Source organism: Chinchilla lanigera, unplaced genomic scaffold (genome assembly GCF_000276665.1).
Source record: "Chinchilla lanigera isolate Chin_1 unplaced genomic scaffold, ChiLan1.0 scaffold00050, whole genome shotgun sequence".
Classification (NCBI taxonomy): domain Eukaryota; kingdom Metazoa; phylum Chordata; class Mammalia; order Rodentia; family Chinchillidae; genus Chinchilla; species Chinchilla lanigera.
The window spans coordinates 3,225,689-3,239,037 of record NW_004955451.1 but is presented as its reverse complement, the minus strand read 5'-3'; the positions used below and the strand labels follow the sequence as shown (position 1 = coordinate 3,239,037).

The window sequence follows — 13,349 nt, the reverse complement described above, 5'->3', positions numbered from 1 at the left end:
TTTTTATAGAAAAGTTTTGGGATAGATGAATGATAGGTAAGTAAGTATGAATATGAACAATCTAGGAGGAAGAGTTGTACATAAAATAAGATATACCACGTAATTTGTGTACACAGTACATGGCTCAACTGTGAATAATATTTACACAGTGAAAGTAATAAAAATGCTGAAAACTGGTCTAACCCAGAAGTATGGTAAATTAAATTGAGAAGAAGCACACAAACGTGAGTGACTGAGTGTGTGCACGTGGGTGTGTGTATGCGGAGGGGTAGAAGAAGACTCAGCCATTAGATTTGACATTAGGAAGGCAACGGATAATTTCTAAGACTGGAAAATAAAATAAGAAAAGTAGCGATAGCTCCATGGAGGCGGATTCCAGAAGCAACAGCTGAAGCACTGACAGCAGTCTCACCTATGCAGGGCGGAAGTGGAGGGCAGGAGACTGCTGTTTTTGTTAGAAATTCATATTGGATAATGACTTTACTTTGAAAAATTGGCACATACTTTACACACAGTGCAACATAATATATGTAATTAAATATACACTTAAGTTTCTCTCTCTTTTGTTTTCTAACCTTCTGTGGTGCTGGGGATCGAGCCCAGGGCTTTGGGGATACAAAGCACAAGCTCCACCGCTGAGCCCTGGCCCTGACACACCTCAGCCCTCACCCTTACACGACTCTGAACCACTTGGCTTTTAAAACTATGTTTACAGGCGAGTGTGGCGGTTCACACCTATAATTGCAGCTACCCAGGAACCTGCGGCATACGGATTGCGAGTCTGATGCCAGCCCCAGCAGTTCAGTGAAACCCCGTCCCTAAAAGTAGAAAGGGTGGGGACGGAGCCCACGGGTAGAGCCCTTGTCTAACGAAGCCCTGGATTCTGTCTCCAGTACCAACACCAACACAGAAAACCACGCCTACATGGTACTTTTGTTAAAATATAGTAAAGCTTTGAAAAACCATACGGCACTCATCTGAAATGTTCTTTGGGACTGACGCTTGAGGTGCTGAAGGAGCCCTCCGGGACATGCCGGCCAGTTCCCTGCGGGAGGCCCCGCGCCAGAAGAAGGTGCCTTTGTTTCAAGTGGCCCCGGCCAGTTTATCCGCAGAGCCCGGCCAGGCGCTCTTCCCAGCGTGTGGGCTGCAGGTTTTTAAAGGACCCTTTACCTTCGTCCATTTTCGCATTAGAAATGAGCATCTGTCTCAAACGCTTCAGAAGGCCATTCCAAGTAAACGTGCTGTAGGGCAGGGAAGTCTCAGACATCTGAGGAATGGTACGAACACCCAGCATCTTGAATTCAGGATGGGGAACTAAATGCTCCATTAAGTCTCCTGTAAAGAAGGAAGAAAAAGATCTGAACTAAACGTCTTTATTCCACACTGGTGCCATTGGCCTGAAGTAATCATGATTTCATGGTTTTCTGGGTCAAATGTATTTTCTCCAAAGCCAGAACTGCTTAAAACTTCAAAAAAATTCTAGAGATGATGTCTATCACAGATTACATTTTTACTTTGTCTTAGCACCACTATTTTATTTTATTTATTTATTTGGTACCCATTTTAGCCTGGGTGAGAAAACACACTTTTTGGGCAGGGGTGGTGGTAGCATAGCTCAGTGATGCAGCATTTGCCTCGCAAGAGCAAGGCCCTGGGTTTGCTCCTTAACTCTGGAGGGCAGAAAGAAGGAAAGGGTGGGGGAGAAAGGAAGAAAGGAAGAAAGGAAGAAAGGAAGAACGGAAGAAAAAGAAAGAGAAAGAAAGAGAGAGAGAAAGAAAGAGAGAAAGAGGCAAAGCCAAGCACTGTGGCACATGCCTGGAATCCTAGAGACTCTCGAGGCAGAGGTAGGAGGAATGCAAGTCTGAGGCAAACCTGGACCACTTAGGGAGACCCTCTCTGAAAATAAAAAATTAAAAGGTTTGGGAATATGTATAGATTTTTGTTTTGTTTTGTTTTTTTGAGACAGGGTCTCGCTATGTAGCCCAGGCTGGCCTCGAACTCATAGAGATCCTCTTGCCTCAGCCTCCCAAGTCCTGGGATTACAGGCATGCAATGGGAATGAAGTTCAGCACCAAGTTTAATCCCCAGTAGTGCTAAAAACAAAACAAAACAACTAAACAAACTAAAACCACTTCATCAAAGAGCAAAGGAGAACTCAGAAGCTGACGCCCTGGAAATGTGAACAAACATTTAGTTAAATCTCAGAAAAACCAAGAAAGTCTCAGAGCTAATATGCTTTTCTTGTCATTCTGTGTTTACTAAATAGTCCTTGAGAAAACTCTCTCAACCTTTTACTTATCTGGCTATATGATATCCCTGCCTTCAGAATCCATCCACCGCCCTCTTTCTGGCAAAACCCCAGGCGAGGATTAGCCCTGCTCCTCACATTCTCCCTGGGGCACAATAAGGAGCACCAGCTGGAGGCTGGCTTCTCACTCATCCACGTTACACAACACCTACATTTATGTCCAAAGCCGCTACCACTTCCGTGAACTCCACATCCATTTGCTCTCCACCCAATGAAGATTTCACTGAGTGCTTACTATTCACCATGCATGGTTTGAGGCACTAGGACAAGAGTGATAAAAAAACTAGACAACAATTTTTGTCCTTAACCAGGTGTAGTGGTTCATGCCTATGATCCCAGCACTCTGGGAGGCCAAGTTAGGAAGACTGAGTTCCAACCTAGCCTGGGCAACTTAGTAAAACCATGTCCCCAGTACTGGGAGAAAAAAAAATTCTAGTTTTAACCAGGTAGTCCCAGCACATGGGAGGCTGAGGCAGGAGGATCACAAGTTTGAGGCCAACTGGATTATGTAGTGAGACCCTGTCTTCAAAAATAACAACAAAAACTGGGACAGGCAACTCTTTGAGAAACACATTAGAAATGGGGGTAAAGATTACAAAGTCAATTGCACTCAGATGATCTGAATTAATAAGGCACCATTTAATAAGAGGTAATGAACAATTGCAGAAATGTGTATTTCAGAGGCAAAAGGAAGTAACATTGGTCAGGAAATACAAGACAGAGTAGATAGGGAGGGAGAACAAGAGCGACAGTGAAGTCCTCAGGCTGACACACAAGGGAGCAGTCAGGCTACGAGAAGTCCACCGGACTTGGGAACTAGACGCCACAGGTAAGAGGCAGAAAGGACAGGAGGGAGATGGGAAGGAGGCCAGGAGCAAGGGATTAAAAAGGAGGAAAGTCTCATCTAGAAAGTGAAAAGAAAACCCACAGAATGTAAGAAAATTTTTGCAAGTCAGATACTTGATAAGGGACTTGTATCCAGCGTATATAAAGAACGGAGACAACTCAATAACAAAAGAACACAACCTCTAAAAATGGGCAGGGTTGGGAACAGAGCTCCGTGGTATAGTGCTTGCTAGCATGTTCAGGGCCCTGGGTTCAATCCCCAGTACTGGAAAAGAAAATAAAAAATAAAAGCGAAGTTTGTACTTCTGATTCCTATAGCTTTATTGAAAGGAACAGTTACCAATTATTTGATCAATCTTACATGTCTATATTTGTTTTCCTGAGAAATCAGTATGTAATACAACCACTGTTAATTTCCTATCACCTTGACTGCATTTCAGTGTTGCTTGTATTGTTCTTGTGTTATTTTGTAAATGTGTGTGTTTAATATATTTTTGTTCTTTTATTAAAAAAAAAAAAGATTAAAGGCAAAGAATCTGAATGAACTTTTCTCTAAACAAGATATACAAATGACCCAAATGACCAAAAAACAACTGAAAAAAATGTGCAACATTATTAGCCACCAAGGAGAGGCAAACTGAAATCACAAATTCATGCCCTTTAGGGTGGCTACAATGTCTTTTTTTTGGTTTTTTTTCTGGTACCAGGAATCGAACTCACGACCTTGCACTTGCCAGGCAGGCACTGTGCCGCTGAGCTAAATCCCCAGCCCCTAGCGTGGCTACAGTGAAAAAGACAGTAACGAGGTGAGGATGTAGAGAAACTGGAACCCTCATGTAGCTTGCTGGGACTGCAAAACAGTAGACCTATTTTGGAAAAGTCTGGCAGTTTCTCAAACATTTACTTTATTTCTTATCACTGAACTACATCGCCAGCCTTTCTTGTTTTGAGACAGGGTTGTTGCTAAGTTGCCCAGGCCAGCCTCAAACTTTGGATCCTCTTGCCTTAGCCTCCCAAGGAGCCAAGTAGGATTACAGGTGAGTGCTATACCCATCCATGACCCAGCAATTCTACTCCTAAATATATATCCCAGAGAAATGAAGACATATCCATACATAAATGTACACACCACTGTAAACAGCAACCTTATTCCTAGTAGCCAAAAAGGTGTCCATCAGTTGGTGAATCAATAAACAAAATGTGATCTATCATATAGTATACCGCTCAGGGATAAAATGCTTGCCTAGTATCAGGCCCTGAGTTCAGATGCCAGTACTGGGAAGAAAAAATAAGAGAGAGAAATCAGACTGGTGGCTGACTAGCACCGAAGTTGCTGGAGGAAAAAGAAAATATTAGTGGTTGCTAATAGGTACAGGTACAGGGTTTTTCTGGAGTGATGAGTGTGTGTGTGTACCTTATAAATACGCTAAAAACAATGAATTCTACACTCGAGATGGGTGAATTGCATGGTATGTGAATTGTATTCTAGTAAAGTGACTTTTTTTTTGGTCTTTTTGAGACAGGGTCTCTCTGTACAGTTCAGGCTGGCCTTGAACTCACTTTGTAGCCCAGGCTGGCCTCGAACTTGCAACCGTCATCCTGCTCAGCCTCCAGAGTGCTGAGATTACAGGCGTGCGCCACCACGCACAGCTCTAGTAAAGTGACTATTAAAAAAGATGAGGGGCTGGGGATGTAGCTCAGCGGCACAGCGCCTGCCTGGCAAGCGCGAGGTCCTGAGTTCAATTCCCAGTATCGGAAAAAAAAAAACCAAAAGACAAAAAAAGATGTTAGGGATGTAGCTCAGTGGCAGAGCATCTGCCTAGCATAGGCAAGGCCCTGTGTTTGCCTCCTATTTGTTTTTTATTTTGCTATCAGGAATCGAATTCAGGACCTTGCACTTGCCAAGCAAGGCGCTGTGCCCCTGAGCTATTTCCCAGCCCATGGCCCCTTTTTCTGCAAATAAATAAGAAAGAAGAAAACCTGAATGATGAAAGTCAATAGGCTCTTTCTACCACTCTTTCGAGAAATTTAGCAACTTTTCAAGACTTTCCAGTAAAACAGGCCAGAGATATAAGCAGGTCTGAAGGAAGAAAGGTTTTGTTTTATTTTTTACAGTATTGGGTATTGGGGATGGGTTGAACACAAGGCCTTTGTACTGCCTCAAAAAAAAAAAAGGAAAGAGTGGTTGGGGATACAGTGCAGTGCCACACATCCACACCAGCGTGCTGGACGTGGTGGCACACACCTGCCAACCCGGACTCAGGAGGGTGAGGCAGGAGGAGGATCGCCACAAGTTTGAGGCCAGCCTGAATTGCCTAACGAGATCCTGTCCCCAAAACAAAAAACCAACCACACCAGCTTGAAGTGAGACTTCTCAGATGAGGGAGAACTGAAAGGAGGAGACAGTGAAGAGTAAGTTTGCAGCTGTCAGAACATGAGACAGAAAAAAAAAGAACATGAGATTTTCCTATAAAAACACGGAGAGAACAATACCTAGTGGATTTGTTCTGTAGTGAAATGAGCACTCTGCAGAATGAGTGGGCTGGAACACACTTCCCAGCTGATGTGCGAGGACTTGATTTATATCCCGAAAGGAGATCTGCTTAGTGCTCATCAGCTTTGCGCAGATCTTATGGACAGCATCATTCTCGTGGACAAGGAGGGCATCTGAAGATCGGTACAAGTGAGACAGCGTCAAGATGGAGTTGTAGTTCTGAACGATAACCTGGAGCAGGAAGGCCGGAAATAAGGCAGGAGAGACCAGTGGTTAGGAGCGCTCATTCTAAGTTGGCCGTGATGGCTGTGATCCCATTACTCAGGAGGCTCGAGAAGGAGGACCCCACGTTTAAGTTCAGTCTAGGCAATTCGGGAAGATTCTGTCTCAGAATAAAATCTGAATGAAGGGCAGAGGGTATATCTCAGTGCCTGCCTATCATGCATGAGGCCCTGGGTTCAATCCCTGGTACCAAAAAGAGAAAAGAAAACTGCAGATTCTTTTTTTAAAAAATTAATTAATGTTTTTTAAACTGGAGATTCTTAAGGCTTCCCGTCTAGGTTCACATCCTGGCCCCATTACTTCCCAGGTGAATGACTTCGGGCTAATTATTTTATCTCTCTATGCCTCAGTTTCCTCATTTGTAAAACAGGGATAATAATGACATCAGCCTCCCTGAGTGGTAAGATTAGTGATACTAGAACAATGCCTTCCAGACAAACCACGCTTCCTTCCTGCATCATTTCCTAGAATGATTTGTGTCGCCCTTTTTTTCAACATATATGATTTTAATTTGAGACAGGGTCTCACTATGCGGTTCAGGCTGGCCTTGAACTTGTGCCGAGCTTGCCTCAGCCTGCCAAGCTCAGGCTCCCGAGGGATGGGATTACAAGCGTGTGTTACCACACCTGGCCAATATTTTCTTTTCCCTTCCTTCCTTCCCTTTCCTGTCTTCCTGTCTCTCCCTCCTCTTCTTCCCTCCCTCTCTCTCCTCTTTTCTTTTCTGTTCCTTTTTATTTTTTTGACACAGGGTCTCACTATGCAGTCCATGCTGGCCTTGAGCTTACGGTGATCCTCCTGCCTCAGCCTTCTGAGTGCTGGGATTACTGGGATAAGTCACCATGTCCTTCCTTTCTTTTTCTTCCTAGTACTGGGGATGGGACCCAGGGAGCACTGACCTACACCATCAGCTTTTTTTTTTTTTTGGCAAAGTTTTGCTAAACTTCCCAAGGTAACCTCAAACTTGTCCTCTTCCTGTCTCAGCCTCCCAAGCAGCTTGGATTAGAAGTGTGTGCCACCACACATCATCTTTGGAAATTTTTTTTTTTTTGGTCTTTTTTGAGAAAGGGTGTCAGTATGCAGTTCAGGCTGGCCTTGAGCTCACTTTGTAGCCTAGGCTGGTCTTGAACTCACAAGGATCTTCTGCCTCAGCCTCCCAAGTGCTGGGATTATAGGCATGTGCCACCATGCCCGGCTCATCTTTGGAATTTTTAAAAACAGGACAGATACCTCCGATGTTTGGAAAAATTTAAGCAAAATTAGATGAATTATTCATAAAAGTATCATATTTATATAATCTTTCCTTAAGATATAATTTAACACTTCCCATTCACTTTAACTGCAAAGGAAACAACACTGTTAATTAATGTGCTCATACCTCACCGGTTCCATAAGGCCATATAATCTGGTTCATTTTCAAAGCATTTGAGTAGTGATCTTGCAGGTGCTGCGTAAGGAAGGCTCCCAGTCCTGATCCTGTGCCCCCAGCTATGCTCATGATGATGAAAAAACCACTCAAAGAGTCACACTTCTCCACTTCCTTCTGGATTAGGTTCATGATAGACTCCGCGTGCTTGGGTCCGTGAACAGAGTAGCTATGTAATGGTGAAAGAAGCAAACACAAACACCTGTCAGACAGATGTAACCAGAGAGATGTGACGCGGAGGTGAAAGACTTGGGCTAGAGAGAGCGTTCTGAAGCTATGGACGTGAGCTGACACTCATGAAAGGTACGGGGGCCTTGACTGACAAATTTTCAAATGCAGCAGTTCAATAAATTTAGCAGGTGAAAAGGACTGCTAGAAGAGTGGAGTGAATTTATAGAATCCAGAAAGTTCCTTTTTTATAGGCTATTCTCTTTTTTTCTTTTTTTGGTACTGGGGATTGAACCCAGGGCCTTCACACTGAGCTATATCCCCAGCCCTTTTCATTTTTTACATTTTGAGGCAGGATCTTGTTAAGGTGCTGAGTGGCCCCAGCTGGGATCATACTTGCACTCTTCCTGGCTCAGCCTCCCAGGGTGCTGGGATTGTAGATGTGCATGACCATGCCTCGTGTATCAGCCATTCCTTTAGCTGGAGCTTTCAACCACAAGGTGTTTCTACTAATTTATGGTGAAACATAATACTTGATATTCATAACAATAGCCCTAAAGTAGTGGTTCCCAAACTGCTGCACATTAGTCCTAAGGGCGCTTTGAAAATTCTTGACATGTGGGCTTCACCCCAAAACAATAAATCAGAATCTCTGGAAATGATCCCTAGGCATGAGGACCTCCCAGAGAATCCCAGGAAATTTCAGTGTACAGGAAAGTATGGGAACACTACCTTGTAGTATTCTTGAGGACTGGGATACTGCCAGGTAAGGACACTGTATCAATAATAAGTTAGTTTGTGGCATGACAGTGAAGAATGAAAAAAAAAAAACATCTGCTGCAGAATACCCATGGTTTCATCATGCATTTTTTTTTTTTTTTTTTTTTTTTTTGAGACAGGGTCTTGCTATGCAGTTCAGGCTGGGCTTGAACTGACATTGTAGCTGAGGCAGGCCTCGAACTCACAGCCATTCTCCTGCCTCGGCCTCCCAAGTGCTGGGATAACAGGCTTGAGCCACCATGCCCGGCTCATCATGCATTTTAAGGCACAGAGATAGAGTGAGTTTTTCTGGGTAACTCAAATTCTAAAATTTTAAAATAGCAATTTCAAGATTATATGCTTAGTCTATCAACTGCATAGCTGTACCTACATTATTTACTAATTGGCTATGCCAGTGTAATGAAACTGAAAATCAGGAGGAATTCTTCTTACCCATATGCCCAGTTGTTTCCAGAACCCTGTTTCTGACAGAAGCGCGCATGCTGATCATACTTCCACCGCCCAGGCTGGGCAGCCTTTGACAGCATTTGATTGATAACTTTAGGTTCCATGTCGACAAGTACGGCCCGGGCAATTGGAACTAGAGAGGGAAAATACAAAAAAAATTTTTGTATGTCTTATTTAGGTAACATGGAGCATAAACTTTTATTTTTTATTTTTTTTTGTCTTTTTGAGACAGGGTCTCGCTATGCAGTTCAGGCTGGTCTTGAGCTCACTTTGGACCCCAGGCTGGTCTCGAACTCGCAACAATCCTCCTGCCTCAGCCTCCCAAGTGCTGGGATTACAGGCGTGTGCCACCACGCCAGCCAAGCATAAACTTTTAGACCACTGAGCTACATCCCCGGCCCTAGGTTCAGAAAAACAAAAACAAAACAAAAAAACAGGAGTTGGGGAAAAATCTGTCATATTGGTTCAGAACCCTGCAGCTGCAGGGAAAGGCAGATGTTCGTGAAGTCCAGGATTCTGCTTAGCACCCCGGGCTAACACGAGCATTTAGTTCAGGTCTAAAGACATCTGTGGGGTGTTTACCATGTGCCATGTACTGTGCTGAGAATAGAGAGATGAAGGCAACCTCAAACTAGTCCTAGAAGGACGGGTGAGAGAAATAAAGCACGTTGACCCACATCTCAGTGTGGTGGCACACACCCATAATCACAGCTATGTGGATGGCTGAGGCAGGAGGATCACATGTTCAAGCCCAGCCGGGGCAACTTAATGAGACCTTGTCTCAAAATTAAAACTAAAAAGAGGCTGGGTATGTAGCTCAGTGGTAGAGTACTCCTGGGTTCAATTCGGTGCTGCCAAACCAATAATCAACAAAAACAAAGCATAGCAACACTTAATCATAGTGCAATATATGGCACAGCGAATCCATACCAAAGAGCAGCACATTCAGAGGTACAAAGGTATCACGGGCACAACACACAGCTCAGAATTATCAGAGCAAAACTAAAAATGTCAGAGCAGAGGATGGAGAGGAGGGGATAGAGAGGTATGGGGATGGGAAAGAGGCAAGGCTCTGACCTTGGAAATCCTCAAAGGCAATGCTACAGTGCTTTAACTTTACCTCTTAGGCAGTGATACAGCCTGAACATTTTCAAGCAGTAGAGGAAAAGTTGGACATCTTTTTAAATACAGCAGCGAGGAGAACAGAGGAGATGCACATGAGACTCCAGGCAGGGAAACACGTGAACGTCTGGAGATAGTGCAGGTGAGAGAGTCAGATCTAAGGCAATGACAGCGAAGCTGAAGGCAGACCTGTCTTGAGAGATATATAGGAGTCAAATAAGCAGACCTTGAGTGCAAGTTTTAAAGAAAAGATAATGACAAGCCAGGCATGGTGGTGCACCCATGTGATCCCAGCACCTGGGAAGCTGAGGCAGGAGGATCACAGTGAGTTCCAGGCCAGCCTACACTACATAGTGAGACCCTCACTCAAACACACACACACACAAACAAGAAAAGATAAATGAATTCTTTGGGTATGGAGACAGGAATTTGAGACTCAAATGGGAGATGCAGGTGGAGATTTTTAAGAATCAGTCTGCATTTGGAAATGACTATGCTAGAAGTATGACAGTCACTAATGTAAAAAGATGCAGCACACTGTAAGTGACTGAAATTGTCCAGAGAGAGCTATACCTGAGATGCAAATAGTGGATAAGAAAAGTTCAGAGCTGAAGGAGAAGGAGTGAGTTTAATAGTTAATGTTATCAAACCCAGTAGTGAAGTTAAATGAAGAAAAGAAAATCATGGTAATTAGGAGGTTACTAGAAACATTTCTTAGAGCTGCTTCAGGGGCACTGTGGGGCAGAAGCAGGATTACAGCTGGTTAAATAGGGTTCTCCTCTGAGAATCTTTGTTGAAAAAGCAAAAACACAGTAAGGAAGAAGATGGGCTGGGGTGTAGCTCAGGGGTAGAGCACTTGCCTACTGGGCATGAGGCACTGGATTCAATCCTCCGTACTACTAAAAACAACAACAATAATAACAACAACAACAAAGCTACAGTCAAGAGATAAGTCTTAGTTGGTATGTTGGTTTGGGGGATATTTTTGCAAGAGAAAACAATATATAATACAGGACACATATTTTATAAGATTGTTTATAACAGTCATCCAAAGAATGATATATACAAAAGAGTACAGGAAATCTATCCACACACTAAGACAAGGAAACTAGCTGAGGGCCTGGATCCCATGGAAATGTCCTGCATGAGTCCAGCTGAAGACCTACAGCACATAACAGTGCCTCCCACAAATCCAACTGGAGGCCCAGAGCCCATAACAATATCTCATGCAGGCCTGTTTCACGGATCTGCGCTGGCAAGTCTCAAAGATCAGTGGTGGACTCTAGGAAGTCTCTGCCAGTGGGATGAAGAATCTGTACTAGTAGGCTGAGGGATCTGCACTGAAGCCAGGAAGCAATGCTCAAAATAAGAACCAGAGCTCCCCTGGAAGGTATCAGAGCTATCCTCAGCGACAGTGAGGTCCCGAGCTCTTCCAATGGTGAAGACAGCTGAGTTCCCACTGGGAAAGCCAATGCAGCAAGCTTCTTCAGGAGCCTGAGCCGTGCACCTTCTTCCCCTCTGGAGCCAGGAAGTAATGCTCAGAGTGAGGACCAGAGCTCCCCCAAAGTGAACCGAAGCTATTCTCAGTGCCAACAAGGTCCCAAGCTCCTTGGAGCATGAAAACAGCAGAGTTCATCAGGAAAGCCAGCAGGACAAGCTTCTCCAACAGAAACAACAGCTCCTTACAGCTTCTACCAGCTCCCAACAGCCTTTCTGTGCTCCCAACAGCCTCACTTCTCCTCCAGTTCTGCCTCTTATGCTGCCGGCAACAATCCCCAGGGGGGCCTCCCACACCCAGCACCACACTTAATCAGTTCAGCTGGGAGTTATAAGTTGACCACCAGCTCTCAATCCACTACAGTTAGTTTATTTATTTATTTATTTATTTTATGGTGCTGGGACCCAAACCCATGGCCTCATGCCTACTGGGCGTGCGTTGTACACTCAGCTACATCCCAGTCCATGTGCTTGGTTGGTGAGATCCAAGCATGCTTATGTGCTGGGGGAAAGATGCCTCTAGAAAAGCAAAGGTTGTTAACACAGAAACAGCGCCAAGTGCAAAGTCATTCCCTAGAGAGATGGGAAGGGATGGGGTTCAGACACTTATACAAGGTCAGGCCTTGAAGAGTTTATGTTGGAGTAAAGACCTGTGGATCACACATACCTCCGTTTTCCTCCCGGAAGAATCTTTCTGTGCAAGATGCTTGATACGCCTCATTCTCTCTCTTAGAGCAGAATCCCTGGGAACACTGTGAATCGGTAAATAAAGCGTCAAACACCTCAAAGCCAATCTGGTTGCCACACTGACCAAGCTGCACTGTTACGACTGCCATGCTGAGCCACACATTAGGCCTGTTCCTTCAGAAAGGGAACAACCTGCACGAGAAAAAAACGCAGACTTTGAGAACCGCCACATTACGAGCGAGGACAAAAAGATGCCGTATATATTAATTATACATGAGTAAAAAGTAACTTTAAAATGCCATGTATGTATATGATAAGATCGATGAAACAGCGCTGTTGTTTAAGGAGCCAGTCATTCGAGGACGTTCTTCTCTTGCTTTTCCACAGTTCTGGGATCTTGGATTTGCTGTGTGAAAATCCACTCATACACAGCTCAACAGGAAACATGATTTATATTCACTATTTTCCTAAGTATGCATTTAAAACAAAACAAAGCAAAACAAAATAAATGCTGACTGAAGTAATTAGTACACACTTCATCAGAATCAGCGCAACAAACATTCAATTAACATTAATTTTCTCTCTTCAAAATAATAACACAGTCTTTCTACCAACCGCCTTTCTGCCCAGATAACTATAATTAAGACTTCCAAAAAGATTTTGTGTTTAGTTCAGGTAATACAGCCAACATGGAACCTGGAGAAAGACCAGTGATACAGTAAGGCAGATCGCACTTTTAACAGCAAAGAGACAATTTCTGATAAAGACCGCACAGGAGGGTCATGCAACACTCATTTCCGTTACTTGTACAGTATTTTCAAACCGGCAAAGTAACATTGTCCTCATTTTACAAACAAGGAAACGGGGGCTCTGAAAGGTTGATTTCTCCAGGCTAACAAGTAAGACCAAGACCGTTCCTCGGTGAGAACCGGCCCTTTAGAAGGACCTCACTAAACCCACTCACCTACAACCCTCGGCCCCGCGGTTTCTGTCGGATTCAAACTTCACAAATCCAACCTTCTTACTATGCGCATGCTCACTTTCAATACTAAAAAAAACCACTGAGAGCGAATGCGCATGTTCCTTTACTTCAAGAATTTTGCTTTTTTTTTTTTTTTTTTTTTAATTCGAAAGGTCAATCACGCATGTTCAATTCCAATTTATCAACTTTGGATATGGGACGCATGCTCGGTCCACCAAAAGCGCTCGCAGACAATGCGCATGCTTCAGGCTCTACGAGCGGCTTCTGCTGGTTTTATGCGCATGTCTCTGCCAGTATCGGCACTGTGGAGCTA

The 13,349-nt window shown here is 43.9% G+C and overlaps 1 protein-coding gene across 4 annotated transcripts in view; it reads right to left on the bottom strand.

Annotated features, from left to right (window-relative positions):
* Tubd1 (tubulin, delta 1) overlaps positions 1 to 13,310 on the bottom strand; it is a 23,286-nt gene extending 9,976 nt beyond the window's left edge. For 3 of the 4 annotated variants that reach the window (XM_005393975.2, XM_005393977.2, XM_005393974.2), the window contains exons 1-6: positions 13,019 to 13,310; positions 12,035 to 12,246; positions 8,734 to 8,881; positions 7,306 to 7,522; positions 5,648 to 5,879; positions 1,171 to 1,335 (exon numbers count right to left, since the gene is read on the bottom strand). In XM_005393975.2, coding sequence (XP_005394032.1) covers positions 1,171 to 1,335; positions 5,648 to 5,879; positions 7,306 to 7,522; positions 8,734 to 8,881; positions 12,035 to 12,203 — 931 coding nt within the window. In that variant the 5' untranslated portion in view covers positions 12,204 to 12,246; positions 13,019 to 13,310. Of the gene's footprint in view, positions 1 to 1,170; positions 1,336 to 5,647; positions 5,880 to 7,305; positions 7,523 to 8,733; positions 8,882 to 9,868; positions 10,064 to 12,034; positions 12,247 to 13,018 lie in introns of those variants that run through there. The other variant, XM_005393976.2, reaches the window with a different exon arrangement.
* Positions 13,311 to 13,349: the final 39 nt, after the last annotated feature.